The sequence below is a fragment of the Olea europaea genome, unplaced genomic scaffold (genome assembly GCF_002742605.1).
Source record: "Olea europaea var. sylvestris unplaced genomic scaffold, O_europaea_v1 scaffold1756, whole genome shotgun sequence".
NCBI classification, from domain to species: Eukaryota; Viridiplantae; Streptophyta; class Magnoliopsida; order Lamiales; family Oleaceae; genus Olea; species Olea europaea.
The window spans coordinates 4717-26627 of NW_019235281.1; the positions used below are offsets into that span (position 1 = coordinate 4717).

Below are 21911 nucleotides of genomic sequence, written 5' to 3' on the forward strand. Positions count from 1 at the left end.
CTTTTGGCTTTTTAGGTCTTTATTCTGAAATGTTTCCTAACTCTGGTAGCATGAGTTTCCAATGCGACAAAAATAGTTACTATGGCGTTACTTTTGAGTACTTTTCTAATGTTAAATGGAATAATGTTAGTATTGGGATTAGGTAGACAACAAGAACTGTCTGAAAACTGATGTAACATGGAGACAATTGTTATCAGTATTAATCATCTTTTTCTTGTCTTTTATTTCTTTATTTCAAAGTGTATTTCTATTCCATTTTTGAATGCCATTCATACTCCTGTGGTATACGTGATAATTAGCGAATCACAGATTGGAAAGTTGGATACGTGCTCATAGATGATGAGGACAAAAAATGGTATACTTTTCCTTAACTTTCTGTTTCTTCTCTATGAACTTTATGGAGATGAGATGTAGTGGAAATTTTTGGTTATTTTTGAAATTTTTGGTTATGCTCGAATTGCGACTCTTTACTATGCTTTACTATAGTGCTCGGAATGAGTTGATCTCCATCTTTTAAGACTTTGAAACTTCAATTTTTCAATTCAGTTGGGCTTATATATATATATATTTAAGATTGAAATTTCATCTTAAAAGGTCAACTTTATTGAGCCCTGATTGGCAATCATTATTTAAAAATTCTTTTTATTACATACTGATTTTTAATCACACATTCAAACAATAAAATATTCTATACGCAAACCAAAAATATTTTTGTACTTTTTAACCACACATATTCTCTTAAAAATTACTATTCAAACCATTATTTTTTTCAAATAATGGCCATCGAATAGAGACTAAGAGGAGTAATCCAAGCCTCATATATTGATCTATATTTTGATAATTACTTGAAGAGAGATTTATCTCCCAATATTTCCCTAAAAGATGGTGACTCGTTTGAATAGATTAATCTTGAAATTCATGTGCTTATTTTTTAATTTTAGTCAGACAAGATGATCACTACAACGTAGATGGAACCCCTTGACCGTTGAAAATATAATGGTTTAAATTATAAATAGATAGAAATGAGTGATGAATATGTAAATAGTACTCATGGATTCCTTGATTTGTATAGATAAAAAGTGAATTGAGTATTTGATAAGTGTAGTTTCTACACTTATTTGGAATTCCCAATGATGATATTTTATTATTCTTTGGATGGATTAGTACTTAATTTATTATTTATTACTTTTATTAGAAAAAATTCATGTTATAAAGAAGAATTAGAAGAAAGAACGGAAAAAGGTTAAAATGAAGCAAACCCAAAGTTTGAGGACTAAAATGTAAATACTCAAAAGTTATTTTGGACCTCACGATGAAGATTTGAGAGTATTCGAGGTCAATTGGATGAGAAAAGAAGTCAAAACGATGAATTATGGTCAAACTATTATCATACATCAACTTTCAACCGAAAAAAGTTATGTTTCAGATTTTTAACCTCATATTGAGATCTAATTTTGGCATAACAAATGTTCGAATTGGAAAATGATATATATGGAAGAATCGTAACCCTCTAAGTAAGCTTTTCGATGCATTTTGAATCACCTTAATTGAATATCGGAAGAGAAAGTTATGATAAGAATATTGAAGACTGTTTGACTGTCAACAATTAGGCAAGGCTTGCGCCCTAGCCTGCAGAGAGAGGCGCGGGCCCCCAAACCAAAAATGAGAGACTGAGGCACCCCAAGGCTCCCAGTCGTGCGCCTTAGATTACACTAGCGCTCATCTCAATGGTAAACAACAAAAAATTCTACGTTTCCTAAGGGCCGCTTGTGCCCCTTTAATTTCAAAAAGTGTATTATGGAATAGTAGTTGATATTAAAATATGTAGTTAAAAAAGAAGAAAAAGTTTTTTTATTTACGTATAATATTATTTAAATGAAGAATGTGTGATTGAAAATGAGCACTGCAAAAAAAAATAAACATCGTAGAATGGGTGACAAACAAAGGCTTATTTTATTTTAGTAAGCAACTTTCTTGGCATCATATAAATAGGAGAACGCGTCTAAACCTAAGGGAGGACGATTGTAAGCCGACTTTTGAGAGAAATAGAGAGAATTTGCATCGAAAAACGAAGAACTCAACGTTTGGATTCGGATTTGAAGGCGTAAATTGAAGATTTTCAGATTTTCTTCATTGTTTAATGATTCGGGTGATGACTTTCTTTTATTTTCTTTGTAATTCTTACATTAATATGCTAGGCTAAAATACATTATATTGAATGGATGACAAAACTCGTTGATTCTTAGTTTTTAATTTGAAACTTTGTGTTTTTATTTTAATTCTTGCAATGTGATTCCATTAATATACATAATCTCATTGTTTTAATATTTGCATACCATTAGGGCAATAAGTTGCTTATTTGTATTATTGAAAAGTTCACGATAAGTAGAACACTGTTATTGGAACACATGTGTAATAAACATTAAGAATAGTGTTTATGGCGTGCGCAATCATGTATGATAATTCTAAATGTCAATGCATGTTTGCCATATGAATTCGGGCGAGGAATAAGATTGTCTTGTGGTAACCATATGTTTATTATATCTTTGAAAAGAATAATAAATAAAAGCGGAATTATCAATTGTTACAACTGCATGTATTGAGACAATTATCATTGATCGAGAATTAGAACTAAGAATTGATCAGTAGAATCAAGAATCCGATACGTTCATTCATTTGACTTTTAAGCCAATTGTTATTAATTTCACAAGTTTTTGTTATAAAACGTAGTTAGTTAGCAACCAAGAATCTTTTGTGATAATCACGAATTTAAATATATCAAATATTATAACTTTCTTATCACGATTATTAATTGTATAACGTACTGTACACTTATAATAGCATTTATAAACAGTTTTTAAATATAAGACAAACATAGGAGCATCTTTAATCACCCCACATGTGACAATCCTCATTGTTCAATTTGTTTGAAGTCTTCTATTTAACTTATTACGTGTTTAGTAGGGATTTTAAGAATTGATTTTTTGACCGTTAGAGATAAAATATGTCCTACATGTGAGAGAATAATTCAAAAATGACGATTGGAATGGTGAAATAATGGTCAAAAAATTGATTTTTATTGGCTTAAAATCTACGTCAAACAAGCACTTAATAAATCCAACAGACTTAGAGTCGACCACACCTATCAACGATTATGGCCGAACCGCACCTGTCAGTCGCATTCGAATTGTATTGTTCTAACCAAACAAAACATACTTGAAAAAGATTTCTTAAACTCAAATAATTGCTGATAGACGAACAAATTAATTATTATTTTAATTACCAAATCATACGATTGCATGTAGTGTAAAGGATGAAGACGCTATTAGCAATCATTAAATCCATTCATGTGTACAACAGTAAGATGAGTGTGTTTGATATTAACAAAGGAATAGGGAGCAAAATGGAAAAATGAAGTTTAGAGTAGTAATTAACTCCGGAGAAAGCCCCATGGTCCAGTTCTTGTCCCAATCCTGCACTTTCAAATATGCAAATGTTAAGCAATTAGATTTTCGACAGTGATGTTGTTGAACTTCTATTCAGTAGCATGAATAAGGTTATTGAGCATTTTGTCATGAACTTGCCCAATTTGAATATTTTTATTCCTGCATTTGGGCGGCTGCTCGATGGCCGCTCGTCCGTGCTCACTTGGATTTGTTCATGCTCACCTGAATTCCTAGATCCGCTACTGACAGCAAGGGAGGGTCAAGTTCATGACAAGTTTTTTTTTTTAAAGGTTGCATCAAAAGAGTAACCATACGTAAAATAGAATATGTAGAGAGATCAGCCGATAACATACCTCAAAAATCCAGCTAGTGCCCGCAAACTCATAAAGATCGACAAGGCAATCCATATACCCACAAAACCATGGCTAGAGGATAGAAAAAACAAGAAAAAGATACTCGATGCAGCAATTAAAACCTGCGTCAACAAAAATCAGGAGAGGTAAGCTCAAAGTGAAGTCATTTCAATGTTCTTGATCGATGTGGGGATATAATGGAAATTGTGTACTTACCATGGAATATGCAGAATAAGCAAAATCTGATGCTCCAAAGTTTATTCCATCAAAAACAAATGCCAAGGAATTTATTGGTTGGGTCACTGCCACAAACTACACGGTAAAAATGTCAGCAAAAATGTGAGCAAAGAAAACAGAATCGTTTTCATTTTGTTGAGAGATTAAGTTACCGGGATGCCTAAATGTAAAAGGCGAAGAACGGTTATATCCTTTGTAAAAAACAAGAAAAAGATACTCGATGCAGCAATTAAAACCTGCGTCAACAAAAATCAGGAGAGGTAAGCTCAAAGTGAAGTCATTTCAATGTTCTTGATCGATGTGGGGATATAATGGAAATTGTGTACTTACCATGGAATATGCAGAATAAGCAAAATCTGATGCTCCAATCAAAAATGACGATTGGAATGGTGAAATAATGGTCAAAAAATTGATTTTAATTGGCTTAAAATCTACGTGAAACAAGCACTTAATAAATCCAACAGACTTAGAGTCGCATTTTGCTCAACCACACCTATCAACGATTATGGCCGAACCGCACCTGTCAGTCGCATTCGAATTGTATTGTTCTAACCAAACAAAACATACTTGAAAAAGATTTCTTAAACTCAAATAATTGCTGATAGACGAACAAATTAATTATTATTTTAATTACCAAATCATACGATTGCATGTAGTGTAAAGGATGAAGACGCTATTAGCAATCATTAAATCCATTCATGTGTACAACAGTAAGATGAGTGTGTTTGATATTAACAAAGGAATAGGGAGCAAAATGGAAAAATGAAGTTTAGAGTAGTAATTAACTCCGGAGAAAGCCCCATGGTCCAGTTCTTGTCCCAATCCTGCACTTTCAAATATGCAAATGTTAAGCAATTAGATTTTCGACAGTGATGTTGTTGAACTTCTATTCAGTAGCATGAATAAGGTTATTGAGCATTTTGTCATGAACTTGCCCAATTTGAATATTTTTATTCCTGCATTTGGGCGGCTGCTCGATGGCCGCTCGTCCGTGCTCACTTGGATTTGTTCATGCTCACCTGAATTCCTAGATCCGCTACTGACAGCAAGGGAGGGTCAAGTTCATGACAAGTTTTTTTTTTTAAAGGTTGCATCAAAAGAGTAACCATACGTAAAATAGAATATGTAGAGAGATCAGCCGATAACATACCTCAAAAATCCAGCTAGTGCCCGCAAACTCATAAAGATCGACAAGGCAATCCATATACCCACAAAACCATGGCTAGAGGATAGAAAAAACAAGAAAAAGATACTCGATGCAGCAATTAAAACCTGCGTCAACAAAAATCAGGAGAGGTAAGCTCAAAGTGAAGTCATTTCAATGTTCTTGATCGATGTGGGGATATAATGGAAATTGTGTACTTACCATGGAATATGCAGAATAAGCAAAATCTGATGCTCCAAAGTTTATTCCATCAAAAACAAATGCCAAGGAATTTATTGGTTGGGTCACTGCCACAAACTACACGGTAAAAATGTCAGCAAAAATGTGAGCAAAGAAAACAGAATCGTTTTCATTTTGTTGAGAGATTAAGTTACCGGGATGCCTAAATGTAAAAGGCGAAGAACGGTTATATCCTTTGTAAAGAATTCAGATGAAAATTTTAGTATAACAGCCACAACAAGAGAGAGAACAAGCCCCAGAACCAAACTCCACTACAGATTAAAGACATCATTAGTACTGGATAGTAGAAGGACAGATTTAAAATAAAAGACACAAGAAAAGAATTAAAAATTAGAATTGATAACTCGAAAACTATGCTACCTGTAACACACGAACTTTTCAACAGTCACTTCTCCATCTCTTTACAAGTTACAAAACACTAGATATCAAGATCCCCCATTCCCTGCAAATCGTGAAGCTTTTTTTTTTTCCTTTTGAATGAAGGGAAGATGATTAAATGGCGAAAACTATGCTACCTGTAACACACGAACAGCAGTGGCGGTGGCTCTCTCATAATCTTTTCTTGCAAATGCATTGGCTAGAATCGCCTGTATAACAATTTAAAGCCATACAGAGATTTATAGTGGTTCACCCTCAATACAAGAGGTATGTTCACTTGCCGTTCCAAATTTTTCACAATGATAGAGAAGGTGATTACAAGGTTTTTTCACACACGTCTTTGTCTTGTGTGGACAAAAATGGCTCCCTCTAAAACTCTAGTAATATTAAGATGACCTAAGACGTGCAGATGACTACCAAAGAGGGGAGGGTCTACCCCCCCAGCGCAACTCCGGTCAACCTTACTGAGAAGTTTGATCCATAATCAAGGGGAAAAGTGTGAAGTGCAATTAGGCTCCCCACAGACCAACAAAGATGACAATGAAATAATGAAAACAAAATAATTCTTACTTGTCCAGCTACGGCTAATCCATCAGCAAGCAATGAGGTTGCTAACCAAACTTGCAAGCACACCTGAAAGGCAGCCATGGATGTTGATCCCAGTTTTGCAGCCAATGAAGCTGCCAGTGTTATGCAGGACGTTGCTGCAATTACCCTGAATAATAAAAGCAATCCTGCCCCCAAGTATTCATATAAAAGAAGTTATGCTTTATACACTTGATTTCATGGATGAATATGCAGACGAAGGATTATGTGAGGAGTTGAGATGGGTGGACTGACAAGGGAATGGAAATTGACATTTTTTCACCATGGTTTATTGAGAACAAATATCAAACATTAGTATTTACGGAAGCAAACGTATGGTTACTCAAATATCATACATTTTATGTACAAAATTATTACATACATTAGTAATATGAATCAGTGAAATTTGCAATTTTAAAAAGAGTGCAATTTGAGTAAAAGCGTTCGGCAAGACTATTAATCAAGAAAAAATGTTCAGCAAAAAGAAATATAGTAAGACGAAATTCCTATTTCAGCTTTATTCATGCTTAAAATTACACATATTATAAAATTAGGAAATTTATTAATTTCCACGGCTATAATGTGCTTATGAAAATGTACATTTCTGTATTATTATATGTTGCGATGGCTTGTCTATTTGTCCACATTATTTCTTCAACTCAAAGAATACAATAGTGTCTAGTCCACTGATTCTGTCTATAAGTTTGGCTTTTCAACAGTCACTTCTCCATCTCTTTACAAGTTACAAAACACTAGATATCAAGATCCCCCATTCCCTGCAAATCGTGAAGCTTTTTTTTTTTCCTTTTGAATGAAGGGAAGATGATTAAATGGTAAAGGTTATTCCAAGGTGCACAATCATGGTGTGTTTGGGAAGTAGTGCTAGATGGGATTGAACGATACAATTGACGAAAATACTGACCATTTCAACTTATCAAACATGCTACAAAAGCATGAATAGAATAACATAATGCAAAGATATACAAAATCCCAAATCCCTCACCATTCTTGAAAAACCGACCAAGTTGCAGGTCTTTTACTGTTGGAGGCAAGAGACTAACTTGTTCACTTAATCTCCACATGAGCATCAAGGCAATTAAATACCTATAATACCGTACGGAAAATGAGAAGAAAGTCTTAACTCTTTAAGTGGACCAAACAATAACTCCATAAATGTAATTTCTATAGATAATTCAAGTTGAAAAATGAAAAATGCTTTATGAAGTCATAAAACTTACTGGGAAATGACATGGGCAATGGCTGCACCGCTAACACCCATACCGAACAGGAAGATGAATATAGGGTCCAATACTATATTCGCCGCATCTCCAACCACTACATTGCAATGTAAAAGTTCAACAAATTATCCTCTATTTGAATGTCTATTCAGATTGGGTTGCACTAGCAGTTTTCGTAGTTCTATATGGACGACTTTCAAGCTTGCAGTCGATCATTTTCTAGATGAATGACAAATTTTTAATATGTGTACTGATGTGATATGTCAAGTTGATAACATGCTGATCATATGTACGTTTCTAATGAGAAATTAACTTGAATAAAAGCGAAATATTTGCTTACTAGTTGCATACAGAGGAGTTTTTGTATCCTTAAAACCCCGAAAGACCCCTTGCAATGACAAAGAAAGAAGAACGGCTGGAGCACCGACTGACCTCAATGTTAAATACCTTAGTGCTGGTTTCAGCATAGGCGAATTCTACAAAAGTAGAAGTATCCTTAAGCTGTTCATCTAATGATATAGTGATTGCTTACAAAAATGGAAAATTTATGCTAGAAAAGAAACATATAAGCAATTTCCTGGAGTTCACGGATTCCACTATTGGACTTCAATATTAGGAGCTAATAATATTTTAGAAACATATGTATTAAACAACAAACCAGAAAAGGTATTGACAACGTAAGAGTAGTGAAACAGATTTTTTTTTTCCTCTTTCTTTGGGGCTGCACAAAAGCTATTCGACATTTGAAGGAGAGAAGTATCCAAAAGCCCAAATAAGACTTACTGATTTAATCCCCATGTATTCAAGAATTGGTTTTGCAGCAAAAATAACGAATATAGATTGTATGAGGCCAAGTATGGCACCAATCGCCATTGCTGATGAAGCCGATGATATATGCCTTTTCTTATTCTCGCCATCACTAGTTTCTACACAGTTAATGGTAAATGGTGATTTTCTTGTCAACTCCGATTCAAAATTCAGCAGAATATTATCGTGATTTAAAGTAAAAAATAACTTACAGAGAAAAATGTCTTCTGACCTATATAGTAAACATTTATTAACCACTTGCTTATGAAATTCAAGAGGATAGAACTAGTGCATACCAGTTTTCGGTATCAACTCACTATCTGCAGAAAACCCTTTTTCCAATAATTTTATCTCCTCTGTTTCACCTTTCAAACTTCGCATAGCATCTTCTTCAGCAACAAAAGAAGTCGTGACACTAACAAGTGGGAAAATTGCAATTTTTGATACTTGATTAATGACGGCAATTGCAACTCCTACTGCAGCTAGCTCGACAGGACCTTTAGGATAAATGAGTATGAAAAAATAGACAGGAATAGAGAATATACAGTTGTTTTCATTTTAGTTAAGTAAATATCGAATCTCAGATAGATTCTATTTCCGACAGATTACGTTTTATTGATGAAATCTCATAAAATCAGTGACCAGGTATTTATAAGCGTAAGCATAATATAACCAAACTAATCAGAGGAGCAGTCAATCCTTCCTATCATAGCATAATGTCTTTCTTTGCAATACAAGTACACGAAGGTTTCAAATAAAAACTTCATCAGGAAAGATGATAAAAATCTAGAATAGAATTTCTCCACATGAATTAGATCTCTTGAGACAATGAAGAAGGGTCAAATCAATACGTTCTAAGAAGAAATATTTGAATTCTAAATGTTCATTAGCCATGAAACACTAGATATGAAAACAAGAATCAGGAGACACATACCTATATGGCCAATAAAAGCAGTGTCAATTAGAGAAGCAATAGGGTCTGCAGTTAGAGCCAGTGCTGCAGGCAAGGCAATCTGTGCCATTTCTAGACCTAACTCATCTTTCTTGAAAACTTCCCTACAAAGCATTAGAAACATGCATCCACTGAATTTAGATATTCTTTTTTTGGTTTTCCATTGCTCTTGGACCAATTCAGAAACATAAACACAAGAAATGACCTGTGAATTACAATGAGAAACAGAACAAAAACACGAGGAATGTCAAATCATAAATCGCAACAATGAGAGTCATTGGCTATATAAAGGTTCTGTAGCCCACAACTTGGAAAGAAAAACACAAGGATTGTCCAACAGAACCGGAGCAATGATCGAGATTAAGTTTACATACTCATAATGTGTTGCTTGTTAATATAAATTATTCTATAAACAAAAGCAAAGTTTCTCTGAAAGGAAGTAAAAGCTTTCCAAGAAACAATACCTTGGATTCCTGAATAAACCCCATAAAGGATTATCACCCATATTGTTCCAAAATGAAACGAGCACCCTAGTAATCATATTCAGTTCCCCAATTAGTAGTTAATCTCGAAGTTCACAGTTGAATCTAACTCATATACGATTTAGGTAAATGTACAGAAGGTGTTAAAAAATATAATAAAAAGAAAAAGTTGCAGAAAAGAGAAAAAAATCTTGAAGAAAAATGAAGATGAATGATCCCCAGAAATGATCTATAAAAAATGTATATATTTTGATTATTACAATCCAAGAACCGAGAATACTTAGCAGTAAAGAAAACGGTCTTAGATATACTACAAACAAAGAAATATTAATATAAACAAGGTCGTAACTAAGCAGCAATGTAACCAACCATTTTGACTATAAAAGTCATATATACCTTCCTCAGCTGTACAAAACCCAGAATGAGACTACAAGTGTAATAAAAATCGATAAAATCGTAAAATACTTAACAAAAGCAGGTAAGAAAGATATCTTAAAGATATCAAATACTCCATCGTCCAAGAAAGTATAGGAGATTATAGCCATAAAAAAATTGCATTGGAATTTCTGCAGCAACTAGATTTGGGCAACAGGAAAGAGCGAACAGTATTTACAAAATTCGGATGGTATAAGTAGTAACTAGTTATGGCAAAAAAATAGTAACAATTCCATTTGTTTGGTCTCAAATCAGTCGTAGGACGGTGGCTTTTCAATCACTTGACAATTGGCCGATGCATCGTTTTCCTCAAAATTAAAAACTGCTCCTCTGCTAATGTCAAATACTCTAAAAAAACAATATGCAATGGAAATAATAATTGGAATGCCGGATAACAACAGAGGGAGTTGCCATATTGGAATTGCATTCGGGTGCCAGTCCTGTTTCCTTTCGTTTTGGTCGGGGTATGTATGCACTGGTGTCAAACAACGCCGGGTCACATTCCAATCTCAAAAGTCCTGTTGAAAAATGGGTTTTCCCAGGGAAATGAATGAAATTTATTATGTTACACGGCGAATGTGCTTCTGTTTGAAAGCATGAGACCAATGAATAAGGCTGAACAAACAGGGAAAATAAAAAGGGAAAAAACAGACTGATGTGCAACCAATGATTGAGTATTTTTATGTTGTTTTTTCCCCAATTTCCAATGAGAATTTGTCAAGTGTTGTATGGAAATGAAATTTGTCACTAACTCCGGCCATGTAGCATGGTTGTGAGACCAATACATTTGAAATATACGATAATCATTTCATGTTCTTCAGAAGCGAATTTTAAACAAATAGCAAAATTTAGTTGAGAGAATAGTTTTCCATTTGAAGTTCAATAACCATACAATTGTTGGCATTATAGGAAACAGCCATGATAAGAAGTTCAAATCCTTGTCCGAGGCGGAAATTTCAGAATTGGTTAAACATGGGGTGTTCTATCTGTCTTATCAGATTGCTCAATTGACCGGCATGCGACACTGGCAGCTGGGCAGGTCCTTTAGTTATGTCTTTGGCAAATGCAACTGGAAGGGCTTCCACTGCTTAAATACTGGTAATAAAAGCTTCATTTCCATTCTGTACAATTGAGTTTGTACCCTTGGAGACTCTATCATTTTTCACCATCAACGACAGGAGCTGGTCAAGATGGTGACATATGAGACTCACATGACAAATTCTTAAAAGATGGGCATCAGGGCATGTTTTTAAGCCTTGATCCTTGTATGAGATTGTTTCTTTCATTTGAACAGCCTTATCTAGTGTCAAAAGATTTTTTGTGCTACCCACCACTTCGAGGAAGAGAAAGCTCCTATGTACCATACTATTTTTGTACCAGTGGAAGAGAGGTCTATACGTTGCTAGAGTCCAGAGTGAAGTCGGTAACTCGGGCTTGATAGGATAGGAGTGTGCATGTCGGCCCCTGCGGAGCCATACTTTGAAGATTGGCAATCTGAATTTCAATGGATGTATAGATTATACTAACCAGTCAGACTTTGCGGAACTGGCTAAATAGCATAAATGGCTTCAGTTGGGAAATTGGACAAAGGTTAAAGGTACTTGCAATTCAATCACCAATAATCACCACAGGAGCACTTCCCGTCCTCAAACCGATGAAATCGATTGTTATCTCTGACTATAATTATCCGTCCAGTGCACTTGGACATAAACTTTATTGCAGTGTGGCAATCACCACAGATGCGCAAGTTCTTCATAACTCTAATTGGACGTTCCGGTGGAAAGGTAATAAGTGCAAATGCAATGGCTAATCTCTCACTATGATATCGAATACTCTGGATCTTCTCATCAGCGCCAACTTCTTGCAGCACGTAACTCGTGTCTGCAACATAACCAACTCGCATCATATCCTCCCCCAGTTCCTCCAGTTTCCTATAAATCTCTTCAGATTTCGCATTGGCCCTATCCCCTGCAACAAATGTGTAAATCCTATTACCTTCCTCTACCCAGCTCAAACCAGTTTCCTTTTTCATTCCACAGTCCCTCAGCATTTTCCTTGCCGTTGCAGCCTCTTTATATCTACCAGCAGCTGAATAAGCATTGGATAATAGCACGTGTAGGCCAGGGCTAATAGGGCCTAACTCAAAGACTCTATCAGCTACGTAACCTGCCAACTCAGTGTTTCCATGAATTCGGCACCCAGTAAGTAAAGCTCCCCACACAGATTCTGTTGGTTGCATTGGCATTTCTTTAGTAATTTTAACAGCTTCGTGCAATTTTCCAGCTCGGCCAAGCAAGTCAACCATTGAAGCATAATGCTGATCCCCTGGCTCTATACCTTGATCCTTCATCAACTTGAAGTAATACTTCCCCTCCTCAACCAGCCCTGCGTGGCTACAAGCATAGAGCAGACACAAAAATGTAATGAAATTCGGCTTCGTTCCTACTCTTTCCATTTTCCCAAACAACGCAAACACGTTCTTTGTATGTGAATGTTGAGCACATGCGATCAACATTGCATTCCACATTCCTAAATTCTTATTCGAAACCTCATCAAAAACAAGATATGCTCCCTCAATGACACCACACTTTGAGTACATGGAAATTAAAGAACTTCCCACAAAACCTGACAAGTCATAGCTCATTTTCAAGCACAAACCATGCATCTGCTTCCCTAGTTCAAGCAAGGTCGAATTCCCACAAACTCGAATCACACTCGAAAAAGTAAAATCGTTCACACCCAAATCCTCAATCAAAGCGTCCTTAAAAAGCCTCAAAGCCTCCTCGTCTTCACCCATTTGCGCATACCCATATATCATCCCACTCCAAGACACCACATTTTTCTCCGGAATTTCATCAAACATCTTCCTAGAATCCACTAAACTACCACATTTTGCATACATATCCACTACAGAACTCCCAACAAACACATTAAAGTCATACCCAACTTTCACCGTAAGACAATGAACCGACTGCCCTGCACGATAATCATTCATCATCGCGCACGATTTAGTCACACTGGGGAAAATGTGGTCATCAGGATACAATCCACCAATACGAAGCATTAAGCAAAGATATTGAAAAGCTCGCAAAGGGAGCTCATTTTGCGAAAAACAAGAGATTAAAGAACTCCAAGTCGTAGCAGACTTGAAGGGAGTCTCATCAAACAATTTTTCCGAGTGGTGCGGGAACTGTAATTTCGCGTAAAAGTTGATCAAATGGTGGGATATCAGTGGGATGATCTGAAGTCCAGATTTAATGACATGGGCATGAATAGATTGACCTTTTAAAAGGGATTTTGCCCTAGTGAAGTCAAGCAAATGGTTGCATATGGTTCGGTAGTTGTGCTCGAAGCTTTGTTGGTTGAGTGAGTTTTGGAGGAAGTGGGTGAAGATGGGATGTCTTGGGGGTGGAGGTGGTTGCAGGGGTTCTTTGAGGAAAGGGTGAAGCATTTAGTGAATATCTTAAAGAGACGTGTGTTCTGGATGCATGACGGCGGCGGGCGGTTTCGGAGTAGGAGTATCAGTTCTCTGCCCCAGGATGCGGTGGTGGCCGAAAATTGGGTTTTCAATTAGAACGTAGACAAGAATTGGCGGACAAAAATTTGGGTTGAGAATCGGTTATTCTTATTGTGAACCGGCCGGTTCATCCCCCATCCCACCTCACAATTTTATATATATATATTTTTTTAAATATAAATGAAGTCGATTCCAAATTTTTTGACCGAATCAGCCATTTTAATAGATTTTGACAATCTTGGACAGACATTTCCCAAAGTTTGTTGCACAAGAGCAAACAAAGTTTTCGAGGTTTCTAAATTATTACAAATTTACATACGTCAATGTTTTTCTTAACATTTCTCTCGAATTTTTATTTGCATCATTTTCAACAATTTTCATTCAAAGTAGACACAGCTTGTCTTCAAGTATAAGTGCTAGTGGGGAATGATTTTTCAAAAAATAATTCTTTACAGGAAAAATGATTCTTAACCTATCATCCAGTGTACAAATTGTTGCAGAAGTTTCTTATATGCTCCCAAGTTTTATGAACCGCATGTTTGGCGCTCGAGTTTCCATGCCTCAAGGCAGATTTCTCTTTACTTTTAAATCGAAGAGTCCTAATAATTGGTTTACATGTATGCTTATAGGTAGATAGTTAGACAATACTTGCACATAATTATATCATTAGTGCACTCTTCAATGATATAAATAATATATCTAGCTGTTGACGATCTTGTCGCATCGTATTCCAAGGTGCACAATCATGGTGTGTTTGGGAAGTAGTGCTAGATGGGATTGAACGATACAATTGACGAAAATACTGACCATTTCAACTTATCAAACATGCTACAAAAGCATGAATAGAATAACATAATGCAAAGATATACAAAATCCCAAATCCCTCACCATTCTTGAAAAACCGACCAAGTTGCAGGTCTTTTACTGTTGGAGGCAAGAGACTAACTTGTTCACTTAATCTCCACATGAGCATCAAGGCAATTAAATACCTATAATACCGTACGGAAAATGAGAAGAAAGTCTTAACTCTTTAAGTGGACCAAACAATAACTCCATAAATGTAATTTCTATAGATAATTCAAGTTGAAAAATGAAAAATGCTTTATGAAGTCATAAAACTTACTGGGAAATGACATGGGCAATGGCTGCACCGCTAACACCCATACCGAACAGGAAGATGAATATAGGGTCCAATACTATATTCGCCGCATCTCCAACCACTACATTGCAATGTAAAAGTTCAACAAATTATCCTCTATTTGAATGTCTATTCAGATTGGGTTGCACTAGCAGTTTTCGTAGTTCTATATGGACGACTTTCAAGCTTGCAGTCGATCATTTTCTAGATGAATGACAAATTTTTAATATGTGTACTGATGTGATATGTCAAGTTGATAACATGCTGATCATATGTACGTTTCTAATGAGAAATTAACTTGAATAAAAGCGAAATATTTGCTTACTAGTTGCATACAGAGGAGTTTTTGTATCCTTAAAACCCCGAAAGACCCCTTGCAATGACAAAGAAAGAAGAACGGCTGGAGCACCGACTGACCTCAATGTTAAATACCTTAGTGCTGGTTTCAGCATAGGCGAATTCTACAAAAGTAGAAGTATCCTTAAGCTGTTCATCTAATGATATAGTGATTGCTTACAAAAATGGAAAATTTATGCTAGAAAAGAAACATATAAGCAATTTCCTGGAGTTCACGGATTCCACTATTGGACTTCAATATTAGGAGCTAATAATATTTTAGAAACATATGTATTAAACAACAAACCAGAAAAGGTATTGACAACGTAAGAGTAGTGAAACAGATTTTTTTTTTCCTCTTTCTTTGGGGCTGCACAAAAGCTATTCGACATTTGAAGGAGAGAAGTATCCAAAAGCCCAAATAAGACTTACTGATTTAATCCCCATGTATTCAAGAATTGGTTTTGCAGCAAAAATAACGAATATAGATTGTATGAGGCCAAGTATGGCACCAATCGCCATTGCTGATGAAGCCGATGATATATGCCTTTTCTTATTCTCGCCATCACTAGTTTCTACACAGTTAATGGTAAATGGTGATTTTCTTGTCAACTCCGATTCAAAATTCAGCAGAATATTATCGTGATTTAAAGTAAAAAATAACTTACAGAGAAAAATGTCTTCTGACCTATATAGTAAACATTTATTAACCACTTGCTTATGAAATTCAAGAGGATAGAACTAGTGCATACCAGTTTTCGGTATCAACTCACTATCTGCAGAAAACCCTTTTTCCAATAATTTTATCTCCTCTGTTTCACCTTTCAAACTTCGCATAGCATCTTCTTCAGCAACAAAAGAAGTCGTGACACTAACAAGTGGGAAAATTGCAATTTTTGATACTTGATTAATGACGGCAATTGCAACTCCTACTGCAGCTAGCTCCACAGGACCTTTAGGATAAATGAGTATGAAAAAATAGACAGGAATAGAGAATATACAGTTGTTTTCATTTTAGTTAAGTAAATATCGAATCTCAGATAGATTCTATTTCCGACAGATTACGTGTTATTGATGAAATCTCATAAAATCAGTGACCAGGTATTTATAAGCGTAAGCATAATATAACCAAACTAATCAGAGGAGCAGTCAATCCTTCCTATCATAGCATAATGTCTTTCTTTGCAATACAAGTACACGAAGGTTTCAAATAAAAATTTCATCAGGAAAGATGATAAAAATCTAGAATAGAATTTCTCCACATGAATTAGATCTCTTGAGACAATGAAGAAGGGTCAAATCAATACGTTCTAAGAAGAAATATTTGAATTCTAAATGTTCATTAGCCATGAAACACTAGATATGAAAACAAGAATCAGGAGACACATACCTATATGGCCAATAAAAGCAGTGTCAATTAGAGAAGCAATAGGGTCTGCAGTTAGAGCCAGTGCTGCAGGCAAGGCAATCTGTGCCATTTCTAGACCTAACTCATCTTTCTTGAAAACTTCCCTACAAAGCATTAGAAACATGCATCCACTGAATTTAGATATTCTTTTTTTGGTTTTCCATTGCTCTTGGACCAATTCAGAAACATAAACACAAGAAATGACCTGTGAATTACAATGAGAAACAGAACAAAAACACGAGGAATGTCAAATCATAAATCGCAACAATGAGAGTCATTGGCTATATAAAGGTTCTGTAGCCCACAACTTGGAAAGAAAAACACAAGGATTGTCCAACAGAACCGGAACAATGATCGAGATTAAGTTTACATACTCATAATGTGTTGCTTGTTAATATAAATTATTCTATAAACAAAAGCAAAGTTTCTCTGAAAGGAAGTAAAAGCTTTCCAAGAAACAATACCTTGGATTCCTGAATAAACCCCATAAAGGATTATCACCCATATTGTTCCAAAATGAAACGAGCACCCTAGTAATCATATTCAGTTCCCCAATTAGTAGTTAATCTCGAAGTTCACAGTTGAATCTAACTCATATACGATTTAGGTAAATGTACAGAAGGTGTTAAAAAATATAATAAAAAGAAAAAGTTGCAGAAAAGAGAAAAAAATCTTGAAGAAAAATGAAGATGAATGATCCCCAGAAATGATCTATAAAAAATGTATATATTTTGATTATTACAATCCAAGAACCGAGAATACTTAGCAGTAAAGAAAACGGTCTTAGATATACTACAAACAAAGAAATATTAATATAAACAAGGTCGTAACTAAGCAGCAATGTAACCAACCATTTTGACTATAAAAGTCATATATACCTTCCTCAGCTGTACAAAACCCAGAATGAGACTACAAGTGTAATAAAAATCGATAAAATCGTAAAATACTTAACAAAAGCAGGTAAGAAAGATATCTTAAAGATATCAAATACTCCATCGTCCAAGAAAGTATAGGAGATTATAGCCATAAAAAAATTGCATTGGAATTTCTGCAGCAACTAGATTTGGGCAACAGGAAAGAGCGAACAGTATTTACAAAATTCGGATGGTATAAGTAGTAACTAGTTATGGCAAAAAAATAGTAACAATTCCATTTGTTTGGTCTCAAATCAGTCGTAGGACGGTGGCTTTTCAATCACTTGACAATTGGCCGATGCATCGTTTTCCTCAAAATTAAAAACTGCTCCTCTGCTAATGTCAAATACTCTAAAAACAATATGCAATGGAAATAATAATTGGAATGCCGGATAACAACAGAGGGAGTTGCCATATTGGAATTGCATTCGGGTGCCAGTCCTGTTTCCTTTCGTTTTGGTCGGGGTATGTATGCACTGGTGTCAAACAACGCCGGGTCACATTCCAATCTCAAAAGTCCTGTTGAAAAATGGGTTTTCCCAGGGAAATGAATGAAATTTATTATGTTACACGGCGAATGTGCTTCTGTTTGAAAGCATGAGACCAATGAATAAGGCTGAACAAACAGGGAAAATAAAAAGGGAAAAAACAGACTGATGTGCAACCAATGATTGAGTATTTTTATGTTGTTTTTTCCCCAATTTCCAATGAGAATTTGTCAAGTGTTGTATGGAAATGAAATTTGTCACTAACTCCGGCCATGTAGCATGGTTGTGAGACCAATACATTTGAAATATACGATAATCATTTCATGTTCTTCAGAAGCGAATTTTAAACAAATAGCAAAATTTAGTTGAGAGAATAGTTTTCCATTTGAAGTTCAATAACCATACAATTGTTGGCATTATAGGAAACAGCCATGATAAGAAGTTCAAATCCTTGTCCGAGGCGGAAATTTCAGAATTGGTTAAACATGGGGTGTTCTATCTGTCTTATCAGATTGCTCAATTGACCGGCATGCGACACTGGCAGCTGGGCAGGTCCTTTAGTTATGTCTTTGGCAAATGCAACTGGAAGGGCTTCCACTGCTTAAATACTGGTAATAAAAGCTTCATTTCCATTCTGTACAATTGAGTTTGTACCCTTGGAGACTCTATCATTTTTCACCATCAACGACAGGAGCTGGTCAAGATGGTGACATATGAGACTCACATGACAAATTCTTAAAAGATGGGCATCAGGGCATGTTTTTAAGCCTTGATCCTTGTATGAGATTGTTTCTTTCATTTGAACAGCCTTATCTAGTGTCAAAAGATTTTTTGTGCTACCCACCACTTCGAGGAAGAGAAAGCTCCTATGTACCATACTATTTTTGTACCAGTGGAAGAGAGGTCTATACGTTGCTAGAGTCCAGAGTGAAGTCGGTAACTCGGGCTTGATAGGATAGGAGTGTGCATGTCGGCCCCTGGGGAGCCATACTTTGAAGATTGGCAATCTGAATTTCAATGGATGTATAGATTATACTAACCAGTCAGACTTTGCGGAACTGGCTAAATAGCATAAATGGCTTCAGTTGGGAAATTGGACAAAGGTTAAAGGTACTTGCAATTCAATCACCAATAATCACCACAGGAGCACTTCCCGTCCTCAAACCGATGAAATCGATTGTTATCTCTGACTATAATTATCCGTCCAGTGCACTTGGACATAAACTTTATTGCAGTGTGGCAATCACCACAGATGCGCAAGTTCTTCATAACTCTAATTGGACGTTCCGGTGGAAAGGTAATAAGTGCAAATGCAATGGCTAATCTCTCACTATGATATCGAATACTCTGGATCTTCTCATCAGCGCCAACTTCTTGCAGCACGTAACTCGTGTCTGCAACATAACCAACTCGCATCATATCCTCCCCCAGTTCCTCCAGTTTCCTATAAATCTCTTCAGATTTCGCATTGGCCCTATCCCCTGCAACAAATGTGTAAATCCTATTACCTTCCTCTACCCAGCTCAAACCAGTTTCCTTTTTCATTCCACAGTCCCTCAGCATTTTCCTTGCCGTTGCAGCCTCTTTATATCTACCAGCAGCTGAATAAGCATTGGATAATAGCACGTGTAGGCCAGGGCTAATAGGGCCTAACTCAAAGACTCTATCAGCTACGTAACCTGCCAACTCAGTGTTTCCATGAATTCGGCACCCAGTAAGTAAAGCTCCCCACACAGATTCTGTTGGTTGCATTGGCATTTCTTTAGTAATTTTAACAGCTTCGTGCAATTTTCCAGCTCGGCCAAGCAAGTCAACCATTGAAGCATAATGCTGATCCCCTGGCTCTATACCTTGATCCTTCATCAACTTGAAGTAATACTTCCCCTCCTCAACCAGCCCTGCGTGGCTACAAGCATAGAGCAGACACAAAAATGTAATGAAATTCGGCTTCGTTCCTACTCTTTCCATTTTCCCAAACAACGCAAACACGTTCTTTGTATGTGAATGTTGAGCACATGCGATCAACATTGCATTCCACATTCCTAAATTCTTATTCGAAACCTCATCAAAAACAAGATATGCTCCCTCAATGACACCACACTTTGAGTACATGGAAATTAAAGAACTTCCCACAAAACCTGACAAGTCATAGCTCATTTTCAAGCACAAACCATGCATCTGCTTCCCTAGTTCAAGCAAGGTCGAATTCCCACAAACTCGAATCACACTCGAAAAAGTAAAATCGTTCACACCCAAATCCTCAATCAAAGCGTCCTTAAAAAGCCTCAAAGCCTCCTCGTCTTCACCCATTTGCGCATACCCATATATCATCCCACTCCAAGACACCACATTTTTCTCCGGAATTTCATCAAACATCTTCCTAGAATCCACTAAACTACCACATTTTGCATACATATCCACTACAGAACTCCCAACAAACACATTAAAGTCATACCCAACTTTCACCGTAAGACAATGAACCGACTGCCCTGCACGATAATCATTCATCATCGCGCACGATTTAGTCACACTGGGGAAAATGTGGTCATCAGGATACAATCCACCAATACGAAGCATTAAGCAAAGATATTGAAAAGCTCGCAAAGGGAGCTCATTTTGCGAAAAACAAGAGATTAAAGAACTCCAAGTCGTAGCAGACTTGAAGGGAGTCTCATCAAACAATTTTTCCGAGTGGTGCGGGAACTGTAATTTCGCGTAAAAGTTGATCAAATGGTGGGATATCAGTGGGATGATCTGAAGTCCAGATTTAATGACATGGGCATGAATAGATTGACCTTTTAAAAGGGATTTTGCCCTAGTGAAGTCAAGCAAATGGTTGCATATGGTTCGGTAGTTGTGCTCGAAGCTTTGTTGGTTGAGTGAGTTTTGGAGGAAGTGGGTGAAGATGGGATGTCTTGGGGGTGGAGGTGGTTGCAGGGGTTCTTTGAGGAAAGGGTGAAGCATTTAGTGAATATCTTAAAGAGACGTGTGTTCTGGATGCATGACGGCGGCGGGCGGTTTCGGAGTAGGAGTATCAGTTCTCTGCCCCAGGATGCGGTGGTGGCCGAAAATTGGGTTTTCAATTAGAACGTAGACAAGAATTGGCGGACAAAAATTTGGGTTGAGAATCGGTTATTCTTATTGTGAACCGGCCGGTTCATCCCCCATCCCACCTCACAATTTTATATATATATATTTTTTTAAATATAAATGAAGTCGATTCCAAATTTTTTGACCGAATCAGCCATTTTAATAGATTTTGACAATCTTGGACAGACATTTCCCAAAGTTTGTTGCACAAGAGCAAACAAAGTTTTCGAGGTTTCTAAATTATTACAAATTTACATACGTCAATGTTTTTCTTAACATTTCTCTCGAATCTTTATTTGCATCATTTTCAACAATTTTCATTCAAAGTAGACACAGCTTGTCTTCAAGAATAAGTGCTAGTGGGGAATGATTTTTCAAAAAATAATTCTTTACAAGAAAAATGATTCTTAACCTATCATCCAGTGTACAAATTGTTGCAGAAGTTTCTTATATGCTCCCAAGTTTTATGAACCGCATGTTTGGCGCTCGAGTTTCCATGCCTCAAGGCAGATTTCTCTTTACTTTTAGATCGAAGAGTCCTAATAATTGGTTTACATGTATGCTTATAGGTAGATAGTTAGACAATACTTGCACATAATTATATCATTAGTGCACTCTTCAATGATATAAATAATATATCTAGCTGTTGACGATCTTGTCGCATCTTATAGAAAGGGGAGTATGCTCAGAGCATGACACCAA

The 21911-nt window shown here is 36.2% G+C and overlaps 5 protein-coding genes across 10 annotated transcripts; all 5 read right to left on the reverse strand.

Moving 5' to 3' along the window:
- Positions 1-3485: 3485 nt before the first annotated feature.
- On the reverse strand, positions 3486-4230 carry LOC111378007. Its single transcript, XM_023001172.1, has 4 exons — positions 4189-4230; positions 4016-4111; positions 3800-3921; positions 3486-3688 (listed from the first exon to the last, which is right to left on the reverse strand). The coding sequence occupies exons 2-4, from the start codon at positions 4016-4018 to the stop codon at positions 3505-3507; spliced, it is 309 nt and encodes a 102-aa protein (XP_022856940.1). The 5' UTR covers positions 4019-4111; positions 4189-4230; the 3' UTR covers positions 3486-3504.
- A 416-nt stretch (positions 4231-4646) lies between these two features.
- LOC111378005 (protein DETOXIFICATION 42-like) lies at positions 4647-10573 on the reverse strand. 6 transcript variants are annotated; one of them, XM_023001168.1, is made up of 13 exons: positions 9866-10568; positions 9384-9505; positions 8746-8946; positions 8426-8568; positions 7983-8118; positions 7643-7739; positions 7408-7508; positions 6390-6553; positions 5957-6028; positions 5576-5692; positions 5403-5498; positions 5187-5308; positions 4647-4865 (listed from the first exon to the last, which is right to left on the reverse strand). In XM_023001168.1, the coding sequence occupies exons 1-13, from the start codon at positions 9940-9942 to the stop codon at positions 4733-4735; spliced, it is 1581 nt and encodes a 526-aa protein (XP_022856936.1). In that variant the 5' UTR covers positions 9943-10568; the 3' UTR covers positions 4647-4732. The 6 variants fall into 6 exon arrangements, with proteins under 6 accessions (XP_022856936.1, XP_022856937.1, XP_022856935.1 ...); XM_023001169.1 differs by having other exon boundaries at positions 4714-4860; positions 9866-10564; XM_023001167.1 differs by lacking the exon at positions 4647-4865 and adding an exon at positions 4873-5075 and having other exon boundaries at positions 7426-7508; positions 9866-10573.
- Positions 10574-10896: 323 nt separating this feature from the next.
- Positions 10897-13919, reverse strand: LOC111378004 (putative pentatricopeptide repeat-containing protein At5g52630). The gene has a single exon (XM_023001163.1). It carries the CDS (start codon positions 13767-13769, stop codon positions 11931-11933), a length of 1839 nt encoding a protein of 612 aa, XP_022856931.1. The 5' UTR covers positions 13770-13919; the 3' UTR covers positions 10897-11930.
- A 652-nt stretch (positions 13920-14571) lies between these two features.
- LOC111378006 (protein DETOXIFICATION 42-like) lies at positions 14572-18125 on the reverse strand. Its single transcript, XM_023001171.1, has 7 exons — positions 17182-18125; positions 16700-16821; positions 16062-16262; positions 15742-15884; positions 15299-15434; positions 14959-15055; positions 14572-14824 (listed from the first exon to the last, which is right to left on the reverse strand). Exons 1-7 carry the CDS (start codon positions 17256-17258, stop codon positions 14647-14649), a joined length of 954 nt encoding a protein of 317 aa, XP_022856939.1. The 5' UTR covers positions 17259-18125; the 3' UTR covers positions 14572-14646.
- Positions 18126-18211: 86 nt separating this feature from the next.
- On the reverse strand, positions 18212-21233 carry LOC111378003 (putative pentatricopeptide repeat-containing protein At5g52630). Its single transcript, XM_023001162.1, has one exon. It carries the CDS (start codon positions 21081-21083, stop codon positions 19245-19247), a length of 1839 nt encoding a protein of 612 aa, XP_022856930.1. The 5' UTR covers positions 21084-21233; the 3' UTR covers positions 18212-19244.
- Positions 21234-21911: the final 678 nt, after the last annotated feature.

What these genes read in the sequence shown, in the direction of transcription:
- LOC111378004 (XM_023001163.1), bottom strand. Translation starts at nt 13,769, where the DNA reads ATGCTTCACCCTTTCCTCAAAGAACCCCTGCAACCACCTCCACCCCCA.
- LOC111378005 (XM_023001165.1), bottom strand. Translation starts at nt 9,942, where the DNA reads ATGATTACTAGGGTGCTCGTTTCATTTTGGAACAATATGGGTGATAAT. An exon ending in GATTAGCCGTAGCTGGACAA is followed by an intron (nt 6,029 to 6,389) that starts GTAAGAATTATT and finishes ATTGTTATACAG; the next exon opens with GCGATTCTAGCCAATGCATT. An exon ending in GCACTAGCTGGATTTTTGAG is followed by an intron (nt 5,076 to 5,186) that starts GTATGTTATCGG and finishes CCTTGCTGTCAG; the next exon opens with TAGCGGATCTAGGAATTCAG.
- LOC111378003 (XM_023001162.1), bottom strand. Translation starts at nt 21,083, where the DNA reads ATGCTTCACCCTTTCCTCAAAGAACCCCTGCAACCACCTCCACCCCCA.
- LOC111378007 (XM_023001172.1), bottom strand. An exon ending in GCACTAGCTGGATTTTTGAG is followed by an intron (nt 3,689 to 3,799) that starts GTATGTTATCGG and finishes CCTTGCTGTCAG; the next exon opens with TAGCGGATCTAGGAATTCAG.
- LOC111378006 (XM_023001171.1), bottom strand. Translation starts at nt 17,258, where the DNA reads ATGATTACTAGGGTGCTCGTTTCATTTTGGAACAATATGGGTGATAAT. An exon ending in TGCTTTTATTGGCCATATAG is followed by an intron (nt 16,263 to 16,699) that starts GTATGTGTCTCC and finishes TTTATCCTAAAG; the next exon opens with GTCCTGTGGAGCTAGCTGCA. An exon ending in AATACATGGGGATTAAATCA is followed by an intron (nt 15,435 to 15,741) that starts GTAAGTCTTATT and finishes CTACTTTTGTAG; the next exon opens with AATTCGCCTATGCTGAAACC.